Below are 19650 nucleotides of genomic sequence, written 5' to 3'. Positions count from 1 at the left end.
TTTAACTTAAGGTAAGTAATTCCATTATAAAGGCTAATATTAAAGAAAAAATACAAAAGCAAGAACATTTCCTGTAGGTCCGTGTCTTCTTCAGCACAGTATAAACTTCCAATAGCTAAAAGATATTAGACTTTGGACTAGAGCTGTTTTTGCATGTAATTTTCATGGAGCTTCTCCATGGTGTGAGACTTTTCGGTGGAACAAGAGGGTAGACTGTTGTGGAAAAGATTTCCCACATTTCCCACACTCATATGGCCTTTCTCCTGTGTGAACTAGATGGTGTTGGAAGAGGTGACACTTTTGGACAAAAGACTTACCATACTGGCCACACTTGAAAGGCCACTTTAATCCAGTATGAAGTTTCTGGTGTTGCATGAGACCATTGCTTTCTTGAAAAAACTTTCCACACTCTTCGGACTCAAATGGTTTCTCCCCAGGGTGAGATCTCTGGTGTCGAACAAGCTTCGATTTGTAAATGAATGCTTTCCCACAGTCGCCACACACATGATGCTTTTCGGCAGTGTGAGTTTTGCAGTGTTTGTAGGGAGTGTCTCTTTGGCTACAGGATTTGTCTTTCTCATTGCTCCCATGAGGCCTGGCTCCAGGGTGAATCACCTGGTGTTCAAGCAGACTACCGCTGCGTGTGAAGAATTTCCCACAGTCATCACATTCACAACGCTTCTCAGCTGCATGAATCCTTCGGTGCCGAACAAGAGTTCATTTGCACCCAAACGATTTCCCACTTTCATGGCACTCCTAAGGTCTTTCTCCAGTGTGAATCCTGCGGTGTTCAGTAAGGTTGGAAATTTGCCGAAAGGATTTCCCACATTCATCACACACATAGGGGTTTTCTCCGGTGTGAACTCTGTAATGTTTAATCAGGGTATCTCTTTGGGTAAAAGATTTGCCACATTCGCCACACTCATAAGGCTCTTCACCTGTGTGAGTTCTGAGGTGGTTATTTAGGTGCGAGGTCTGTCTAAAAGATTTTCCACATTCGTTGCACTTGTAAGATCTTTGATGAGTAAAAGAGTTTTGGTGATGGCGGTGGCAGCCTTTCCCACTTTCAGTAGATTCAGAAAGTCTACTAAATGTTACAGTGTTGGCTCTTGGCTGGGGCTCCTGAGTGTGTTTTCTGCTGCAAGCTTCTCTATGTTCACCCTGCTTGGAATGTCCTTTTCTAGTTTGAAAGCCCTTTCCACATTCTGTGATTAGGTTTGGTTGCTCACAAACCAGAATGGTCTCTGGAGGGATAATGCCCAGTGCAGCTGGGACATTCTTTGTAGCCTCTGAAGAGAGAAAATGCTTTTGTGACACAAAGATTCTGCAGCTCTTCACCAGTGAGGCTGTGTGTAAGTCTCTTTTCAAGGTATTTTCTGAATTGGGATGATCCTGGTCCCGAGGACAGTTCGAACACGTACCCATCAAATATGATTTATGTCTAAGTTGGTGGACCTGGTGCAAAATGCCTTTCAAGACTGGCAAATAGATGTCACATGGGTGAGACTCCTGGTTAGCTGGGCTTGCTTTTGGGGGTATGATCAGTGACAATCCTTCTCCAGAAACCTGATCAAAAGGTAGTTTTCTAGGCTCCATTTCTTGCCAGCAATCTGAAAACAGAAAAATGATTATGAAACAAATATTTATTATGGTAAAGGTATATTACCCATGCCTTAAAGTATTTTCTGTAAAATGAGTTACATATTTTATTATTTGTGTTTGACTTTTCTGATAAGTTCTCCTGTATCCCAAGTTCACCTCAAAAACCTCATGTAGTCATGTATTACTTTGTATTTCGGATCCTCCAGTCTCAACAGGTGTGAACCACCTTGCTCTTGTATGTGATCAAACCCACAGTTTCATACATGTTAGCCATGTATACTTGTAAAATTAGGCATGTGGCTTTTAAAACTAATCTACACCCACAGCCCAAGAAGTTTTTTATTATCTTTATGTTTTCATGGTGCCAGGAATCACCACAGGGCAACAGTTCTCAACCTATTTGTTTCAAGCCCTCTGGTGGCCACATATCCAATAACCTGCGTATCAGCTATTTACATTACAATTCAAAACAGTAGCAATGAGATAATTTTATGGTGTGTGTGTATGTGAGGGGCATATCACAACATGAGAAACTGTATTAAAATGTCACAGTATTAGGAAGGTTGAGAATCACTGCCTTACGGCACTGAGCAATATATCAATGGCTTGATTTTTAGATACCTTCAAAAACTTGGCTAAACACAAGGAATGATGGCATGTGTTTGTTACCCAACTATCCTGGACATTGAAGCAGAAATGTTTTCGCTCAGACATCCAGGATTAGCCTGGGCAACACAGCAGCACTAGTGAGCACAATTTTCTTTAAGGCTGCTGGCTGGGGAGAGAGTATAGTCTTCCCCTAAGCTTGGTGCTTCTTAAGGGATAACAGAAGGCTGGGTCTATAGCATTTATATGCAAATCAATCAATCAACAGCTCATGCTCAGTGCCACATTTTCTGTCCCTTGGACATTTCAAGATGGAATATTCTTTGTCTAATCATCTTGAATTCAGGGAACTAACAAGGCCAACTGCCCCACGAAGCTGTCATTATTTAAACTGTTCAATCCTAGACTGCCATATTCTGCTTTTCATGGAGAAACTCTAACAGTGGTGGTGTTAGAGTTTCCTCCTGATCACTAAGTACTTCTCACGGGGAGCACCAACTGTTTTATATCAGTGCCACCATCCTCTCTGTGCTATTACTCAGTCGCCTCTAGTTAAAAATCGGCAGGTACATTTTAAAACAGGGGCTGAGAGGCACTTGAGAAAGTGCTCAACATCCTTAGCCATCCGGGAAATGCAAATCAAAACAACTCTGAGATACCATCTCACTCCTGTCAGAATGGCTAAAATCAAAAACACCAATGACAATTTATGCTGGAGAGGATGTGGTGAAAGGGGGACACTCCTCCATTGCTGGTGAGAGTGCCAACTGGTTCAGCCACTTTGGAAAGCAGTATGGAGATTCCTCAGAAAAATGGGAATAAACCTACCACAAGACCCAGCAGCTCCACTCTTAGGCATATATACAAAAGATGCCCATTCATATAACAAAGATGTCTGTTCCACTATGTTCATAGCAGCTTTATTTGTAATAGCCAGAACTTGGAAGCAACCTAGATGTCCCTCACCCAAAGAGTGGATAGAGAAAATGTGGTACATCTACACAATGGAGTACTATTCAGCAGAAAAAAATAATGGAATCATGAGATTCGCAGGCAAATGGATGACACTAGAAGAAACCATCCTGAGTGAGGTAACCCAGTCACAAAAAGAGAAACATGGCATGTACTCTCTCATATATGGATTTTAGACATAGATCTGGGGAGTGCCAGCCTACAATCCTATGGCCAGAGAGTCTGGGAAACAGAAACTACATTTAGTGGCTGGTTAAGTACTGAGCTGAACTCAAGAAAGCCAGTATCAGAGAGGGAGGACTGATGATCAAAGGGATTAAGACTGGGCTGGTTTAACCCCCAGAAACAGCTGACCAGACAAAGGTTAACTCTTGAATCCCAGGCATCAGCCTGGGAATCCAGCATGGGACTGATCAAGACCCCCTGAATCTGGGTGTCAGTGAGGAGACCTAGGTAATCTATTGAGCCTTGGGCAGCAGATCAGTACCCATACCAAGTATACACACGGACTTTGGACTCCCATAGAACAATGTGAGGTGCACTCTCACCCTGAACTCTTGGGGAAGGGTCTAGGCCCTGCCCTATATGAAATGACAGACTATGGACACCCCATGGAGGGCCTCACCCTCCCTGGGGGAATGAGGGGATAACGGGGGGGGGGGGGATGGGGGGAGGGCACGGGAGGAGGGAAGGGAAAAGGAGAGGGACCTGGAACTGACTTGTGAAGCAACCTTGTTTCTTATCTAAATTTAAAAAAAAGAATAAAAAAAATCATAAAAAAAAAAAGAAAAGCAAAGTCCCTCGACTCACAAATCAAGGCAGGAGGCCATAGTGTACTGATGTGTGGCAGAGGGAGCCAGACGGGGGCTAAGGAAGGCATGGCAGGAGTGTTCGATCAATATTACAAAGTGTGCTGAATTATATCACACACAAGCATTCAGTAAGACCTTACTGTCTGGGGACACGGGACTTCTGTACTGAAGATTAAAAGGATCTCAGAAGTGTTCAAGGAATGTTTAACCACCTATGGACATGTCACAGTGCATGCATATTGAGTGCTGGAAAATGCCACCCAGGAGGTCCCTATGTCACCGAGCAATTCTTGCGGAGGTCAGTTGTCCTCTGGGATTACACTGCACTGCAATATATCCAGGGATATCCTCCTTATCATGAATCTGCATGGAACCTGCATGAAGCAAGTCCTAAGAGAAACACAAGACAGAGCAGACGAGCCTCCGACTCGAGTGTCAGCTTACTACATGCCCAGGATGGAAGAAAAACATCCTCGAAGGAGGATTTTGGCAACACCTCGTCATCCTGTGTAAATATAGATCATGACAAGGCCTATCATCTCTGACTCTGGAAGTCATGAGGAGCATGCAGAGATGCAGAAATTGGAAAAGAAAACCTCACATACCTAGGTTACAGTAACCACAGAAAGAAGCAGATAAGCAAGAGACTTCTTTTACTGACACTGATACTTATTTTACTGGGTACCTGGTGCCCAGACTCTTCTGGCACTGTTTGGAACAGTGCATACAGATTTGAGAAGATGATAGAGAAGTTAACAGGCCCCCAAATCTTGCTCTGGAAATGGCAAAGCAATCCATACTGGAAAAACCGATACTGGCAAGTCCTCGGATGGGCTGGCTATGGGGCCTTACCCAATGATGTTGCAAGCGCAAAGTTCTCTAGTATCACGCGGAGGTATAGCTGCCTCTGAGCCTCATGGAGGAGCCTTCACTCTTGGAGAAGAAGATGGCCACATCCTCAAAGCTCACAAAGTCCTGCCACAGTGGGAACAGACCTTTCAATTATCAGGTCTCATAGGAGGTCACGTTCAGCATCCTCTCCCCCCACATCATTCTTCTCCCTGTATACCCTTTCCTGATCCCAACCACAGAGGCGGTAATTGGTGCCACTAATGTCCACTCTCCTGCTCTGCTCATGGTATATAAACCCCACAGTCAATTTCCCAAGCGTTTTCAAATTGGACCTTTCTGATACAAAAAGTTGGGAGTTATCTACCATTCTGTGGTTCTAAAGGCTATGGAATGGATCCACCCTGAACCCTCCCCCCCACCACCACTTCACTCTTTATCATACTTCTCAGAAGTTCTCCTTCCCACTTCTGCCTCCACCTCGGCCCGTTTCCATGGGCCGCTATCTGTTCCACTCACATCCCTCGGAGCAGGATATCCAGAGAGTCAGAACACAGGCCCTCCAAATGCCTCTTCTCTAACAAATTAAGTCCAGCTGCCCTGCAGCTTGCTCATGGGTAGGTTTGTTCTGTCTCTCTGGGCACGGTTAAACAGCTCTGCTGTGTCATGACCGACCTCACAGCCCCTCCCTCTCAAAGCTGTAAGATACACTTACGATCCAACTGAGGACCTGGCTCCTTCGTACTTAAATGTCGTCGAATTTCCTGCCAGCCCTCCCAAATTTGTAAGTCAGACATGCCATTATTTCAGAGGATTTCTGTGCACACTTGTTCCCATAATGCCACACATGGTAGCTGGCACTTCTATTCCTTTACCTTGAATCGTCTCTTTATAATGTCCTTCCCTAGGTCTTAAAGGGAACATTCTCTTTCCCTTTAAGTCCCAACTAATGCTGCTCCTGGTGTGATCTATGGTCCTATCTGATAAGCTCCCATCTCAAAGCCCTATTATGAAGCCACGGCCACAAAGGTTCTCTTCCGAGTAGTTCTGAAGGGTGACAGGTCTCAGCTTCCTTCTCCGCAGACCTGCAATTCGTAACCCGCACTCTGTTACAATACAGAGGGTGCTTGGCAGCTTGACAAAGCATTCCTCTGATGGTCCCCACTGCCAGAGGCATCCCTGGTTCTCAAGCCTCTAGATTACTCTATTTTCATGAACATAACAACACATATAAAGCAAGCTCCTTTATAAAGAGAAGCAGTACGTTTTGCTTTGTGGTTCTGGAGGCACAAGGTCTCTTTGGTCATCGCCTTCTTGCTCAGGGTCCTGAGGTAGGAGAGCAACATATGATAATAGACAGAAGAAAGCAGGGCATGTGTGAGCATGACCTCATTTATAGAGACACTGGGATTCACCAATGGGTGATGAGGACAACCTTAGTGAGTTAATTTTACCCTACTCACTCCTCAAAGATCTGGCCTCTAAGTACCTCAGTCAGGTAATACCCTACTGGTATCTGACACTGAATTTATATCACAAAACATTAAGCCATGGGTTGGACACCCTACCATACAGAAATCATAGTAGGCTCTCTGCTTGACTGTTCCACATTTCAACCTTAGCCCACCAGGAAAACCTGCACATCTCAAACACCCACCACCTTCTTTAACTTTGTTTAATGTAATGTACCCTCTTTAGTCACTGCCTTCCTTTTCTGACCCCATTCAATGGCCTGTCACAGTGTCTTTCTACATGAGGAGCTATTCAGATTAACACCTATGCCCCTAAACATATGACCAAACTGAACCTAAACACACGAAGAGTGATACCGAATTCCACTAGACCTAAGGCATGCTGGATAAACATTATTCTTAGTTTTAGGGCTTCCATTTCTCCTAGGACTTCACATTGGTCTTGAGTCCTGGCAACTTGCTATTTCTCAACCCTCCCCAAGGCCACTTCTGTCTCTGTGATTCTCATGATGACTACCCAGGCACATAAACATAAGCCACCAGAGATCCCCCACCCTCTTTCCCAAGTGTACCTAAACTACAGTGATTCACAGTTGTTACGCAAATTGCACCCTAGCACAAATACTTCTAACACTGCCTTCCGAATGACTCCATCCTGAATTTGCATTCACCCTCCCCAGTTCTGGTCTGTGTAGTTAACCACTCATTTGGTATGTCCAAATTAGGAGTTCTCAAACATCTCAGATTCTAAACATACCCACAAACCAAACCCTATTGTGGACTGCATCTACCACCAACTTCATAGCAATGTTAGCAGTGCCTCCAAGTTTCTAGTTACAAAACCATGCTTTTACACACTCTAGCTCCAAATTTGTCTCTCACCCTCATCACCACTAAACCTGACATCCCCTATCTAAACAACACACAACAATCAAGAACCCCAAAGCTACCACCTCTGTGACTACAGTACATTTCTCCTTGTTAGTTTATCTCATCCTTTTTTACAGACAGGAAGTGGGACCTGAGTCAGAGAAACTCCCAGATGAGCGGTTCTGAAGACATAGCATCTAAGAAAGCCATTGCAGGTCTGACAACCATACCCTACCTTTTGGGTTCCAAGAGAAATAAAAGATATAAACTATTCTGACCCCCTTCACTCAATCATTTATCCAGCATGTAACAGCAGGGCAGCCTTCCCTTTACATGAATTATCTTGCGGGGAGGCATTAAGAAAGGTCTAGTTCACCCCAGTGAGAGCATCAACAGACAAAGGTAATAGTAGTAACCAAATCTGGCTTGGTGAAACAGGGAGAATACTTAGATCAATGGTTCTCAACCTTTCTATGCTGAAACCCTTTAATAGAGTTCATGCTGTGGTGAACCCCCAGTCATAAAATGATTTTGCTGCTACTTCAAACTGTAATTTTGCTACTGTTATGAATCGTAACGTTAGTATGTGATGTGCAGGATACTTGACATGGGATCCCTGTGGGGGTCAAGGCCCACAGGTTGAGAACCATTGATTTAAATGACTCACCGGACATGAATGGGCCACTTTCCGAAGCATGCATGACTCAAAGCAGCTGCATTGTCAAAAGTACCTTGGTAGCAGGGGTGACAGCTCACCTCACTACTTAACTTTCTGTCTCCCAAATACTCTAGGCCAGTGATTCTCAACCCACCTGTCGTTATATATTATGATTTCACTTTGCCTGTTCCAAACGATTTTACCTCTGGATAGAAAGCACAGAAAACTACACACACTGGTCACTAGCTTTCTGCTGTGAATGCTCCCACGTCAGCATTCTCCCTCAGCCCTCTCTCTGGATTTGGAAGTGGGGACCCATCTGCGGGTCCCGTACTGTTTTGACCAGAGGGATTTCTACTCTGCTGCTGGCCTGGCACTAGGCTTTAGTGTGGAGGGAAGCCCAAAGGACCCAGCACTCACCTGAGCTGGGTCCCTGGTAGTGGCCACCACCATCGGATTGCACCGTTGCAGGGGGGGACAGCAAAACCAATGCAGCTTCTCAGTGCAGCCAGACGGGAGTAATGACAACAAACTCACTGGAACCCGAACCCGCACAGCTAGCACAAGCAGTGCACGAATATGAGACTCAACACTGCCTTCAGAAATACAGTTCCCGCAGTGGTGAAGCAAGTTCCCTGGTGAGGGACCTGACTCAGAGATTTTGGCCTATGAGCATTCTTGGCGAACGGCATTCTGGGCAATGTAGTTTTCACAGGCACCGGGTTTGAGCTGTTAGTAACCAAGGGAACTCCTGCCAAAGTAACTCTCCTCCCTCACCAACCATAGGAAACAGGATTGCTAGTCTGCCCTCTCTCTTCTCCTCCCTCCCTCCTTCCCATCCTTTCTCCATCCATCTCCCCTCTCTCTTGCATTCATTCTTTTCCTCCTTACTTCTTTCTTTTGAAACATACAATTTTACCAATTTATGGAGTACATACAGTATGATATTTCCAAACATGTATAAATTTATATTACAATTTCTATTGTGATTAAACACCATGACCAAAATAAATAAATAGATAGACAGATAAAAATAAGTAATATATAATAGAAAGCAACTTGGGGAGGAAAGCATTTACATAATTTTAGACTTCCTGGTACAAGTTCAACACTGAAGGAAGTCATGGCAGGAACTCAAGTCTGGCAGGAATCGTGAGACAGAAAAAGCATTAAGGATGATGGAGGAGTACTACTTACTGCCTTGCTCTCCATCATTTGCTCAGCTTGCTTTCTTACAGCATCCAGGACCACACGTACAGGAGTGACACCACCCACAGGGAGCTGGGGCCTCCCACATCAATCATTAGTTTAAAAAGCATCCCACAGGCCTGTCTAAAGGCCAATATTATGCAAGAATTGCTGCGGAACAACCACTGCACAGTGTAAAAACTCTCATAGTTAATAAAAAGGTGATTGGCTGATGGCTAGGCAAGATTTCTGGGCAGAAAGAATGCTGGGAAGGAGGAGGGCAGAGGTTGGAGGGGATCATCAGCCACAATGAATGTAGGAGAACATGTAGAATATCTAGAAGCCATAAATCTCCATCAGCACATAGATTAATAGAACTGGGTTAATCTAAGTTGTAAGAGCTAGTTAGTAATAAGCCTGTGCTATCAGCTGAGCATTTATAATTAATAATAAATATCTCAGTGGTTATTTGGGAAGTGGCTAGTGGGACACAGCTGATTGCTGGCCTGATGGAAAAACTCTACCTGCAAGGAATTATTTTTTCAGTTGAGGTTCCCTTTTCCCAACTCTTTCTAGATTGTATAAAACTGATATGAAACTAGCCAGCACAGCACCGATTTAAAGAAATCAGACTAATGTTCTTTCCATTTCTTTACAATGTTATTGATCCATTTACTTTAGAGACTAGGTTGCTATGTGACTGAGGATGGTCTTGATACCCTTGCCTCTTTGTCATGAGTAATGAGGTTATAATTTTGTGTTACCATGCCCAGTTTGTGCAGTGGGATTGAACTCAGGACTTTGGGTATCACTCTACCAACTGATCCACAGCATCAGCCCTCATTTGTTTAGTTTTCATAGAGACTTCTATGTAATTTGACCCACAGTCAACCCAAGTCCCTTTATCATTTTGCCCCCAGTCCCTTTCTGCTACCTGCTCCTGCTATTCTCCTTCCTTCTGTCACTTCCTTTCTCCTTTTGTGTACACATGTGTGTACATTTACATACAATGACTCTTGTATACATGGAGTACCTACCATAGACATTTGCTTCTCTTGACGTTCCCTTTTCCAAAGCTTGCACAACTACAGAAGTGCACATGAATTTAACAGAGGTGAATGAAAGGTGTAACTATAGCCTTACTGGTGCTGGTCCTGTTCTTTGACTTTGACTTTATTATTTTCTGCAACCAGGTGAATTCTTTGCTGTTGAGCACCAAAATGCTTAAATGTCCTTTTTGTGCCTGAGTTGACTTCTCCTGCACCGGGCTGTTTCATCTATTTCATCTTTGTCTACTTCAAGTGGGCATATTTTTTCCACAGACTTTCCACACAAGGTAAATTCCTCACACAAGTGAGAGAACTGTAGCTTTTTCTAGTCCTTGACTGCAGTTCCATTAGGCTATTTCTTCAGTAGGTTCCATCAGAGTCTCTGGAAAAAGGCTCAATTAAGTCCTACAGCAATTGTAATCATAACACTCAGGAGATGGAGGCAAGGAGATCTAGAAGACCAAGGCCTTCCACACTAGCATAGTAAGTTTGAATCCAGCCTGGGATAAGTGAATCCTATTTTCCTAAGTAAATGGGTAAATAAATAAAGTGGAAAGCCTAATTACTGTATTTTCTTAAAATCAGTACAATATTGTACTGGCTAGCTTCATGTCAATTTGACACAAGCTAGAGCCATTTTGGAAGAGGGAAACTCAACTGAGAAAATGCCTACATAAGACTGGCCAGCATAAGACATTGGGAATCTAAGGAATACAATGTCACCCCTAAAGGTAGGATGGAAACGCCACTATGAATTGTATGATGGATCTTCCTTTAGGACACAATAGGCATCTGGGAGAGAACAAAATTACTATTCCTCAACCCCTATGGTCATCAAACCCCACTGGAGTCAAGGACTTCTGCTGAAGAAATGTTTAAGTCCCCTGTCTAAGAGAATATGAATAGTGAATAGAATGTTTTCCCAAAGGCCACTTGGAGTTATGGAGTCTTCATATTATTAGTCAGGTGCCTGAAGTCCCTTTTTCTAATGGATAGGAATTGTGGGTAGTCAGAGGGACTTTTCAAACACAAGTCTTTTGCAACATTTCATTATTCATTTCCCTTTAATTTTTATTCACCTGTTTATCAAAAGACACTGGATCCCACAGAGGAGGAAGTGACAGTCACCAAACTTCAAAGATCTCAAGGAAAGCATCAGAGGAATTCCACATAGAGGAATTGTGGCAATTTTTTTCTGGTCTGGAAGCTACCATGGACACATAGTGCTGCAAGAAGTCCCTCTGGCCATTCAGTGAAAGCAGACAAGAACTTTTTATCCAGCCTCATCCTGGACGTAGTTATATGCAAAGGCTTCTATCTGAGGGACTTTTCTGTGAAACACTGCAAAGCAATTGGCTAAAACCATCTGGTTTTGAGAATCAGGTCTGTGGGACTCACATTTTGTTCAGTAAGCAAAGAAGTTATGAAAGTCAAAGAGACAGAAGTTTTCTGGGATTCTCACTCCCATATAAGTAAGAAAGATAATGTCTGTGTCCTACTTGGTAAGAGTCATCACTTGAGTATGATTGCTGCAATGGTTTTGATTTTTGGTAAAGAATTAGTCTGATAAACCAAAAGGATTGTTACCGATACCAAGTATTCACAAATATGTATCAAGTTCAAGTTCTTGGCATATTTTGGGCAACTTTACATTAATAAAAATCGGTTATATTGAAAAATCTTCCCTTCTTTCCATTTATTCTCATTCCTATCCTTCCTGCTTGAGTATGCCCTTGTCTTTGCTACTTCCACACAAGGAAACTCTTGTGGTATGAATTGATTCTCTTTCCCTAGAACCTACAGATAGAATAAACTTGCACCTCTCCTGGTATTCTCTAAAGAAGATTCATTTCTTTATTGTGAAAAATAAATAAAATATGGATTTCCGGATTTTGAAAACAGAAGAACATTCAGGGCAAAGGACACAGTCAACAAGACAAAAAGACAAAAAGGCAGCCCACAGAATGGGAAAAGATATTCATTAACCCCACATCTGACAGAGGGCTGATCTCCAAAATCTACAAAAAACTCAAGAAGCAAGTCTCCACAACACCAAAGGATCCAATTTAAAAGTGGGCTACAGAACTAAATAAAAAATTCTCAATAGAGGAGTCTAAAATGATGTTGAGAAAGTGCTCAACATCCCTAGCAAGCAGGGAAATGCAAATCAAAACAACTCTGAGATACCATCTTACTCCTGTCAAAATAGCTAAATCAAAAACACCAATGACAGTTTATACTGGAGAGGATGGGGAGAAAGGGGACCACTCCTCCACTGCTGGTGGAAGTGCCAACTTGTACAGCCATTATGGTAGTCAGTATGGAGATTCCTCAGAAAAATGGGAATCAGTTTACCACAAGACCCAGCAATCCCACTCTTAGGCATATACCCAAAAGATGCACATTCATACAACAAGGATGTCTGCTCCACTATGTTTATAGCAGCACCATTTGTAATAGCCAGAACATGGAAGCAACCTAGATGCCCCTCAACTGAAGAGTGGTTAGAGAAAATGTGGTACATTTACACAATGGAGTACTACTCAGAGAAAAAAACATTGGAATCTTGAAATTTGCAGGCAACTGGATGGTACTAGAAGAAACAATAATCATATATACATATATATGTATATGTATAAATATGTGTGTATATGTGCTCTATATAGGGTGTATATTATATATGTTATATATAGTATATGCATATATGATTCCTTTTCTAACTGGTTTGACAGAGTACTGATGTGGGATATCCTTCTGTGTATGTGTATTTCTTATTGGTTGATGAATAAAACACTGACTGGATGCTAGCCAGGCAGGAAGTATGGATGAGGCTATAAGATGAGGAGAATTCTGGGGAGAGGAAGGTAGAGAGGAGCCACAGGAGCCACAGAGAGACACCATGTAGAGACTCAGGAGATAAGTTGTGCCAGGCATTCTCTGGTAAGATAAGGCCACATCGTAATAAATGGATTAGTAGTTATGGGTTAATAATTAAGAGAGAACTAGCCAGTAAGAAACCTAGCCATCAGCCAACAGCCTAATAATTAATACATCTCTGCATGCTTATTTGGAGCAAAATGACTATCAGACCAGGCAGGCCATCATCAGAGTACTAAAATTGAAAGGAGAAAATGAGGACACTTGGTAGAAATGACAGAATTATCCAAGTGCACCGAGATCTGTGATGTATACACCAGGTGTCTTTCAAGATAAAGAGGTATATAATAAAAGATGTTAACTGATAGTTACAACTTCTGATACCAACTGAACAGTTATTCCATGGCTGATTAACATTCCATTTAGCTCACATTATGGCACAGATTTATAGTATTGACCTCATGATGGGTTAGCCAGAATTAGCTGTTGTCAAGGCCTTTATTGAAGGGAGGAATAGATACTGCTGGGTACCATGTAATACTGACTTCCTGTTTTATATAGATTCTTATTCTAATAAGTGCATGTCTGTGTGTATATAGTGTGTGTGTGTGTGTGTGTGTGTGTAGCTTCCCAGTTTAAGTGCAAGTGGAAGTTATAGGTGGAAGTCCATTGTCTATCTCTATCACTCTCCACCTTGGTTTACAGGATAGGGAATCCAATGAATCTAGAGTTCAACATTTAGCCTAAATTGACTGGCCAGAGAGATCCCAGAACTCACCTATTTCTGACTACCTGGATTTACAGGCTCATATTGCACACAAATATTCTAATGTTGGTGCTGGGGATCCAGATTATGGTCCCAATGATTACCAAGAAAGTACTTTACTAACTGAGCCATTTCCACTGCCAACGTTTTGTAAGGTACCTCTGGAGAAAGTAAGTTCAAGAAGGCAGAGTCACACTCACCTCTGCCATTGCTTATACAAAGGACTGAGCAGCCCTATTGTTCCTCCTACCATTAAGAATACAACATCAAAATGCCAGATTTAAAGAACAAAAATAACGCAAGAACCAAATTTAATGCCTTAAGATTAACCACTGTCAGGATGCTTAAAACACATATGGTTTGATATGTATGAATGTTTCCTTATATATAAGCATATATACAAATTATATATATATATAAATGCTACACACGCAGCCATGTGTGTGTGTGTTTGTGTGTGTGTGTGTGCTTGTGTGTGTTCCATGTGTGCCTGTGAGGATCAGAAGAGGACATCAGCATAAGGTCCCCTGGAACTGGAATTGCAAACAATTGTTACATATGATGTGGTGCTGGAAATTGACCCTGTGTGCCAAACAGTATTTTGCATGCATGTATATGTGTGCAGTATGTGCATGCCCAGTGTTCATGGACATCTGCAGAAGCCACCAGATCCCTTGGAATTTTGCTAATGGATGATTGTGAGCCACTGTGTGGGTGCTGTTACCCACACCTTGGTCCTCTGCAACAGCAACAAGTGTTTTTAGTTGCTGAGCTGTCTTTCCAGCTCCATGATGTGTCTAATAATTTACAACATGGTCCATTATTTCTCCCCTTCTCTTTCTATGTGTCTTTTGGTATTTGTTTGTGAATTCTATAAAGCTGGTTGCCAATTCTGAGTTAAGGGTAAAAGAAAATAATTAAATATATTAAGTCCATAGAGTTGTACTGATAAAAGAATCATTTGTTACTTGTTCACTTCCCAGAACCAGATGTGATTCACAGAAGATGCCTGTTTGTAAACACAGGATAAAGCATTTACAAACAGACACTGGGAAGCAATGCAAAGAAGGGTCTCAGAGAAATCCTATGGTTCTGTCCCAGCAGTAAGTTATTGTATCTCAGTGGTTTTTGAATTACTGTTGGCTATCGGTGTGTGACTGAAACTCTATCTCAGTGACTGTTTGCAACTTAGGTGTTTGTAACGTGTGCAATTCCCTAAGAAGGGTCAGAAGTTTGTGATGTAAAAAAGTTGGACCTTGATTCTTTAGGCAATGTCTCAAGTACAGGAGATTATGCTGAGGGTATTCCAATTTTATCCAATGTCATTAACTCATCAAGATTCAAAACTGAGCCCTATGCTTGGACAATGCAGAGGAGCCAGAAATCTCAATGACAATGAACGGCTACACTGTGCTTGAATGAGGGTGGTGGGCATATGAGTGCAGTATGCATGCTAAACACAGGCAAGGTAACCTATTTTCTATTGCATGCTGAACTTTCCCCATGTAGTCCTAAATCTGAGTAATGATATTGCTACAAATGGTGTCAGAAAATGAGAACATTTTCATTAAAGAAAAGTCCTTAACTTATTTAGCAAGGTTTCAGGAGGATATTTTGGCTTCCTGGTCTAAACGTTTTGGGTCAGATGTCTATGTTTACATGTGTTCTGGTCATTTCCTGTCTGTACACTTAGTAAGTTTGGGGAAGATGTACTCCAGGGAAATTAAAATTCCAGCTCCAACTTTTCATTCTCAGTCCCTCTTCCTTAGCCCCTTCCACTGCTCAGGCTATCTGAACTCTGTTTGTGATTCAATGTACCAGAAGACGAGAATCCCCTGCAGATCTTCAGCATGTCCCTCTGCTGTTCACAGTGAAAATTTCCTGAAGGGTCCGATGGGAAGAAGTGTTTTCATGGGTGATGTCAACTCTCAGAAGACAGTGTCATGGCTGTCTCCTGTGACATCACATCATCTTGACCTTAGGGTGCATGAGTCACTAACATTTACTGACTCAAAGAAAATATTATACACTCTATATGTAAGTGTGCAGAACTTTTCATTTCCCATATATTTAGACAACTATGATAAAACAGGAACTATATTCTTGGTGTTAATGATACGATAAACTAGTAAATAAAAAAGTTTTCATGCTTGTAATCTCAACATCAAGTCAACCTTTGCAAATATTAAGCTGAATATTTGTATAAAATTCATGTTCCATTTGTGATTAGCATTGTCATATTTTGATATTTCCATCTGATGAATGATATGCACCAATAGCATATACTAGGAATTAATCTTAGGAATATAATTATAAAATAGAGAAGTTTGTAAAATAGAGCCAAGAATGGCAGTGTCAATGATATGTACTTTAAAATTCAGATGAGTATCCCCTGATGAAAAATTTTGCTTCATATAACCTAGTAGATATTGTTTCTTTCCAAATTGTTACAGGTTGTGGTAAGTGCTGTTTGCCAGTGACAAAACTCAGGGAACATGTAGTTTCATAAAACTAACCCTTTACATCCTTTCTCACTGTTTACATCTCACATCATTGGAGAGTCATGTGGAAAGTGCGGACAACCAGCCAGCAATACTAACTTTGTCTTTGTAAAGAAGACTGTGACTAATGTCTGTTGGATCGAAAAAAGGGAATATTTTTAGCCTTAAAATACTTTGCAAACGTCTTTTGTTTTGTAATGTGCATTAGTGTTTTACCTTTATGTATGTCTGTGTGAGGATGTGGGACCCTGAGAACTATAAACATTTGTGAGCTGTCATGTGGTTGCTGGGTATTGAAACCCGGTCCTCTGGAAGAGCACCTAGTATCCTTCATCACTCAGAATCTAGAAACTTCTTATTCAAAAGCACTTATTGGGGCCTCTCAAGAAGTTTCTCTGGGTTATAGAGGCATACTACTCTTATTGAAGACTAGAATTTAATCCCAGAAGCAACATCTGGCACCTAAGCACTGATTGTAACACTGACTGGCTCCAAAGTCACCTGCACTGAAGTGAATATTCTCACACAAAGACACAAGCATATACATGTAGATAAAAATTTAAATACTCTTAAATGTGTTTTATCTTTATACTTGAATGGAAAATACTTATTATTGGTTTAGCATGGATTTTATGTACAATGAAGAAAATAGTCTTAAATGCCTATCCTGAGTTCCCAGGATCAGATACTGAGTGACAATCCTATAAAACGACAAAATGGAATCAGGATACCTGGCCATTGGGATTTTCTTCCTGTCCCAGACTGCACTGGGCTTACTGGGGAACTCAGCATTGCTGTGCTATTTTATTCTCTCTAACTTCAATGGGAACAGGGTGAGGCCGACAGACGTGATTGTTAAACACCTGACCTGGGCTAACATCATAGTTCTTCTCTGCAAAGGAATCCCTCAGACAATGGTTGCTTTTGATCAGACATATTCCTTAGATAGAGTTTCATGTAAACTTGTCTTTTATTTTCATAGAGTTGCCAGGGGAGTATCCATTGGTTCCACATCCCTGCTGAGTGTCTTTCAGGCCATCACCATCAGTGCCCACACTTCCAAGTGGGCACAGCTGAAGGTCGGAGCCCCCCGGATCATTGGTCTATCTCTGGGCCTGTGCTGGGCCCTGTACCTATCTATAAATTACTTAATCATTGAGAGAGTGACTGATATGTGGGATAAAGGAAATCTTACTGAATTTAGACAATTTTTATACTGTTTAATGATAAAACTTCCCCAAACAACTTCCATAGTATATGCCATTGTATTGGCTACCAGTGACGTTATGTGCTTGGGACTCATGATGTGGGCCAGTGGCTTTATGGTGTTGATCTTGTTCAAGCATAAACAGAGGGTCCAGCATATCCACAGATCCTTGTCCTCTAAATCATTTCCTGAAGCCAAAGCCACACAAAGAATTCTTATCCTAGTGAGCAGCTTTGTGGTTCTTTATATAACCTCTGCCACATTAATGATGTATTTTTCTTTCAAGGATGGAGGAGATGCATGGGTGATCAATGTCAATGTGGCCATGAGTGCATGCTTCCCAGCAGTTTGTCCCTTTCTGCTCATCAGACACTACGCGAGGGCTTTTCATCCCTGCAGTACTTGAGTATATCAACAACCATTTTTTCCTTATGTAGTCAGAGCACTCAAAACATAGGCTGTATACACTGTTTTATGTTCAGTATGACCCCTTCACATCAAATGCATTCTGTAGGTATGACATAACCTAACATTTTTGGAACACAGTCTTAAATCCAGTTGCTGTCAATTGTTTCAATTTTGAACATTTTGGTACTAGATTAATTAATTAAATTAACATTTGTGGTGTAGAGGCTGTTTTGATTATTGTGATGGCTTCTAAATGTCTGATTATTATTCACTGATCTGTTATATAAAATGAATCACCACTGGTTTGTAGGGAGATCATCATCTGAAGCAAGCATAGAGCCTCAAGCTGATTCTGAGAGTCTGAACAGTTTCAGAACATGCTCCAGAGAGTGGTAACAGTGGGGACCCTAGAGATTGTTGGCATTGGACAGCACACAGAATTTAGGGTGTGAATTAGGTGCTGTCTTTCTCAGTTATTGATAGTAAATGACCAACTCTATGAAAATGCCATATGAGATGGACACCTGCTATTTTTTTCATATTTATGTGAGTATTTAGAAAGGACATGATAAGAAATGGGGGGATTATTAAAAACAGCTTATCAGATAATACTAATTTTTAATAATTCTTATTTATCTTTATGGGTTTTGCTTTCCTGCATTGATGGGGGAAATCCTTCTGTGTATATGTTGTCTTATTGATTTATTAAATAAACCACTGTTGGCCAATAGGGAAGCAAGATAGGTGGGACTAGGAGTTGAGGAGGATTCTGGGAAATAGAGGCACAGTCAGTCATGAGGTGGGATATGGGAGAAGTAGGAGGTCTGGACCCCTTTCTCCGGTAAGAGAAGACAACTTTGAATTATGCAGATTAGCAGTTATGGGTTAATAATTAAGTCAGAGCTAGCCAACCAAAAACCATAACAAATGACCAAAGCTTCATAATTAATATAGCGTCCTGTGTGTTCATTTGGGACTGATGTAGCTCTGGGACCATGCTGGCAGGAAGAATGCTTGTTACAATGTGTGTATATGTACTATGTACATTTTGGTATGCTACAGTGAACTTTCCCATGCCATAGGAGTCATGGAATGTTGTGATCTGTCATGTGCATGCTAGGAATGAAATCCAAGTTTCCACAAAACAAGAAGTATTCTGGATCAATGAGCCTTCAGTAGTTGACTTCTAAACCACATGCTTCAAAGAATAATGTTTGTCAAGAATAGATTGAGGCTGTTGTCAACAAATGAGTGGTTCAGGCTAAGATGCTTGCTTGGAGGGTAAATCCACCCTGAACCTTCCTGAAGCACCAAGACCCACAGACTGGATAACCAAACACAACTGGAAGCAAAAAACCCGATATCTATATAATCATGTCTAATAATAATCTGTGATACACATAGACTGTCACAGATTGTCATCAAAGAGGCTATATCCAGCAACTGAATCAGTCCCATGCTGTCCTCCCAGGCATCAGTCTGTGGTCCAAGAACTCCACCTTGTTCAGGTCAGCTATTTCTGTGGGTTAAACCAGCCCAGTCTTGACCCCTTTGCTCACCAGTCCTCCCTTTCTGCCACAGGATTTCAGGAGTTCAGTTCAGTGTTTAGCTGTGGGTGTCTGCCTCTGCTTCCACCAGGCACTGGATGAAGGTTCTGTTTCCCAGACTCTCTGGTAGTAGGATTGGATGCTGGCACTCCTCTGATTCATGTCTAAATTCCATATATGAGTGAGTACATACCATGTTTGTCTTTTTGTGACTGGGTTACCTTACTCAGGATGGTTTCTTCTAGTGCCGTCCAATTTCAAGATTC

General features: G+C 41.8%; 1 protein-coding gene across 1 annotated transcript; it reads left to right on the top strand.

Annotated features, from left to right (window-relative positions):
- Nucleotides 1-16938: 16938 nt before the first annotated feature.
- LOC101832065 (vomeronasal type-1 receptor 4-like) lies at nucleotides 16939-17835 on the top strand. The gene has a single exon (XM_005085656.1). The coding sequence runs from the start codon at nucleotides 16939-16941 to the stop codon at nucleotides 17833-17835; it is 897 nt and encodes a 298-aa protein (XP_005085713.1).
- The last annotated feature ends 1815 nt before the right edge of the window (nucleotides 17836-19650 follow it).

Source organism: Mesocricetus auratus, unplaced genomic scaffold (genome assembly GCF_017639785.1).
Source record: "Mesocricetus auratus isolate SY011 unplaced genomic scaffold, BCM_Maur_2.0 Super-Scaffold_100037, whole genome shotgun sequence".
In the NCBI taxonomy this organism is placed as follows: Eukaryota; Metazoa; Chordata; class Mammalia; order Rodentia; family Cricetidae; genus Mesocricetus; species Mesocricetus auratus.
The sequence above is the reverse complement of the archived record's forward strand: the minus strand, read 5'-3'. Positions and strand labels throughout refer to the sequence as shown.

Bases quoted from the DNA above. Each gene is read 5' to 3' on its own strand.
- LOC101832065 (XM_005085656.1), top strand. From the start codon at position 16,939: ATGGAATCAGGATACCTGGCCATTGGGATTTTCTTCCTGTCCCAGACT.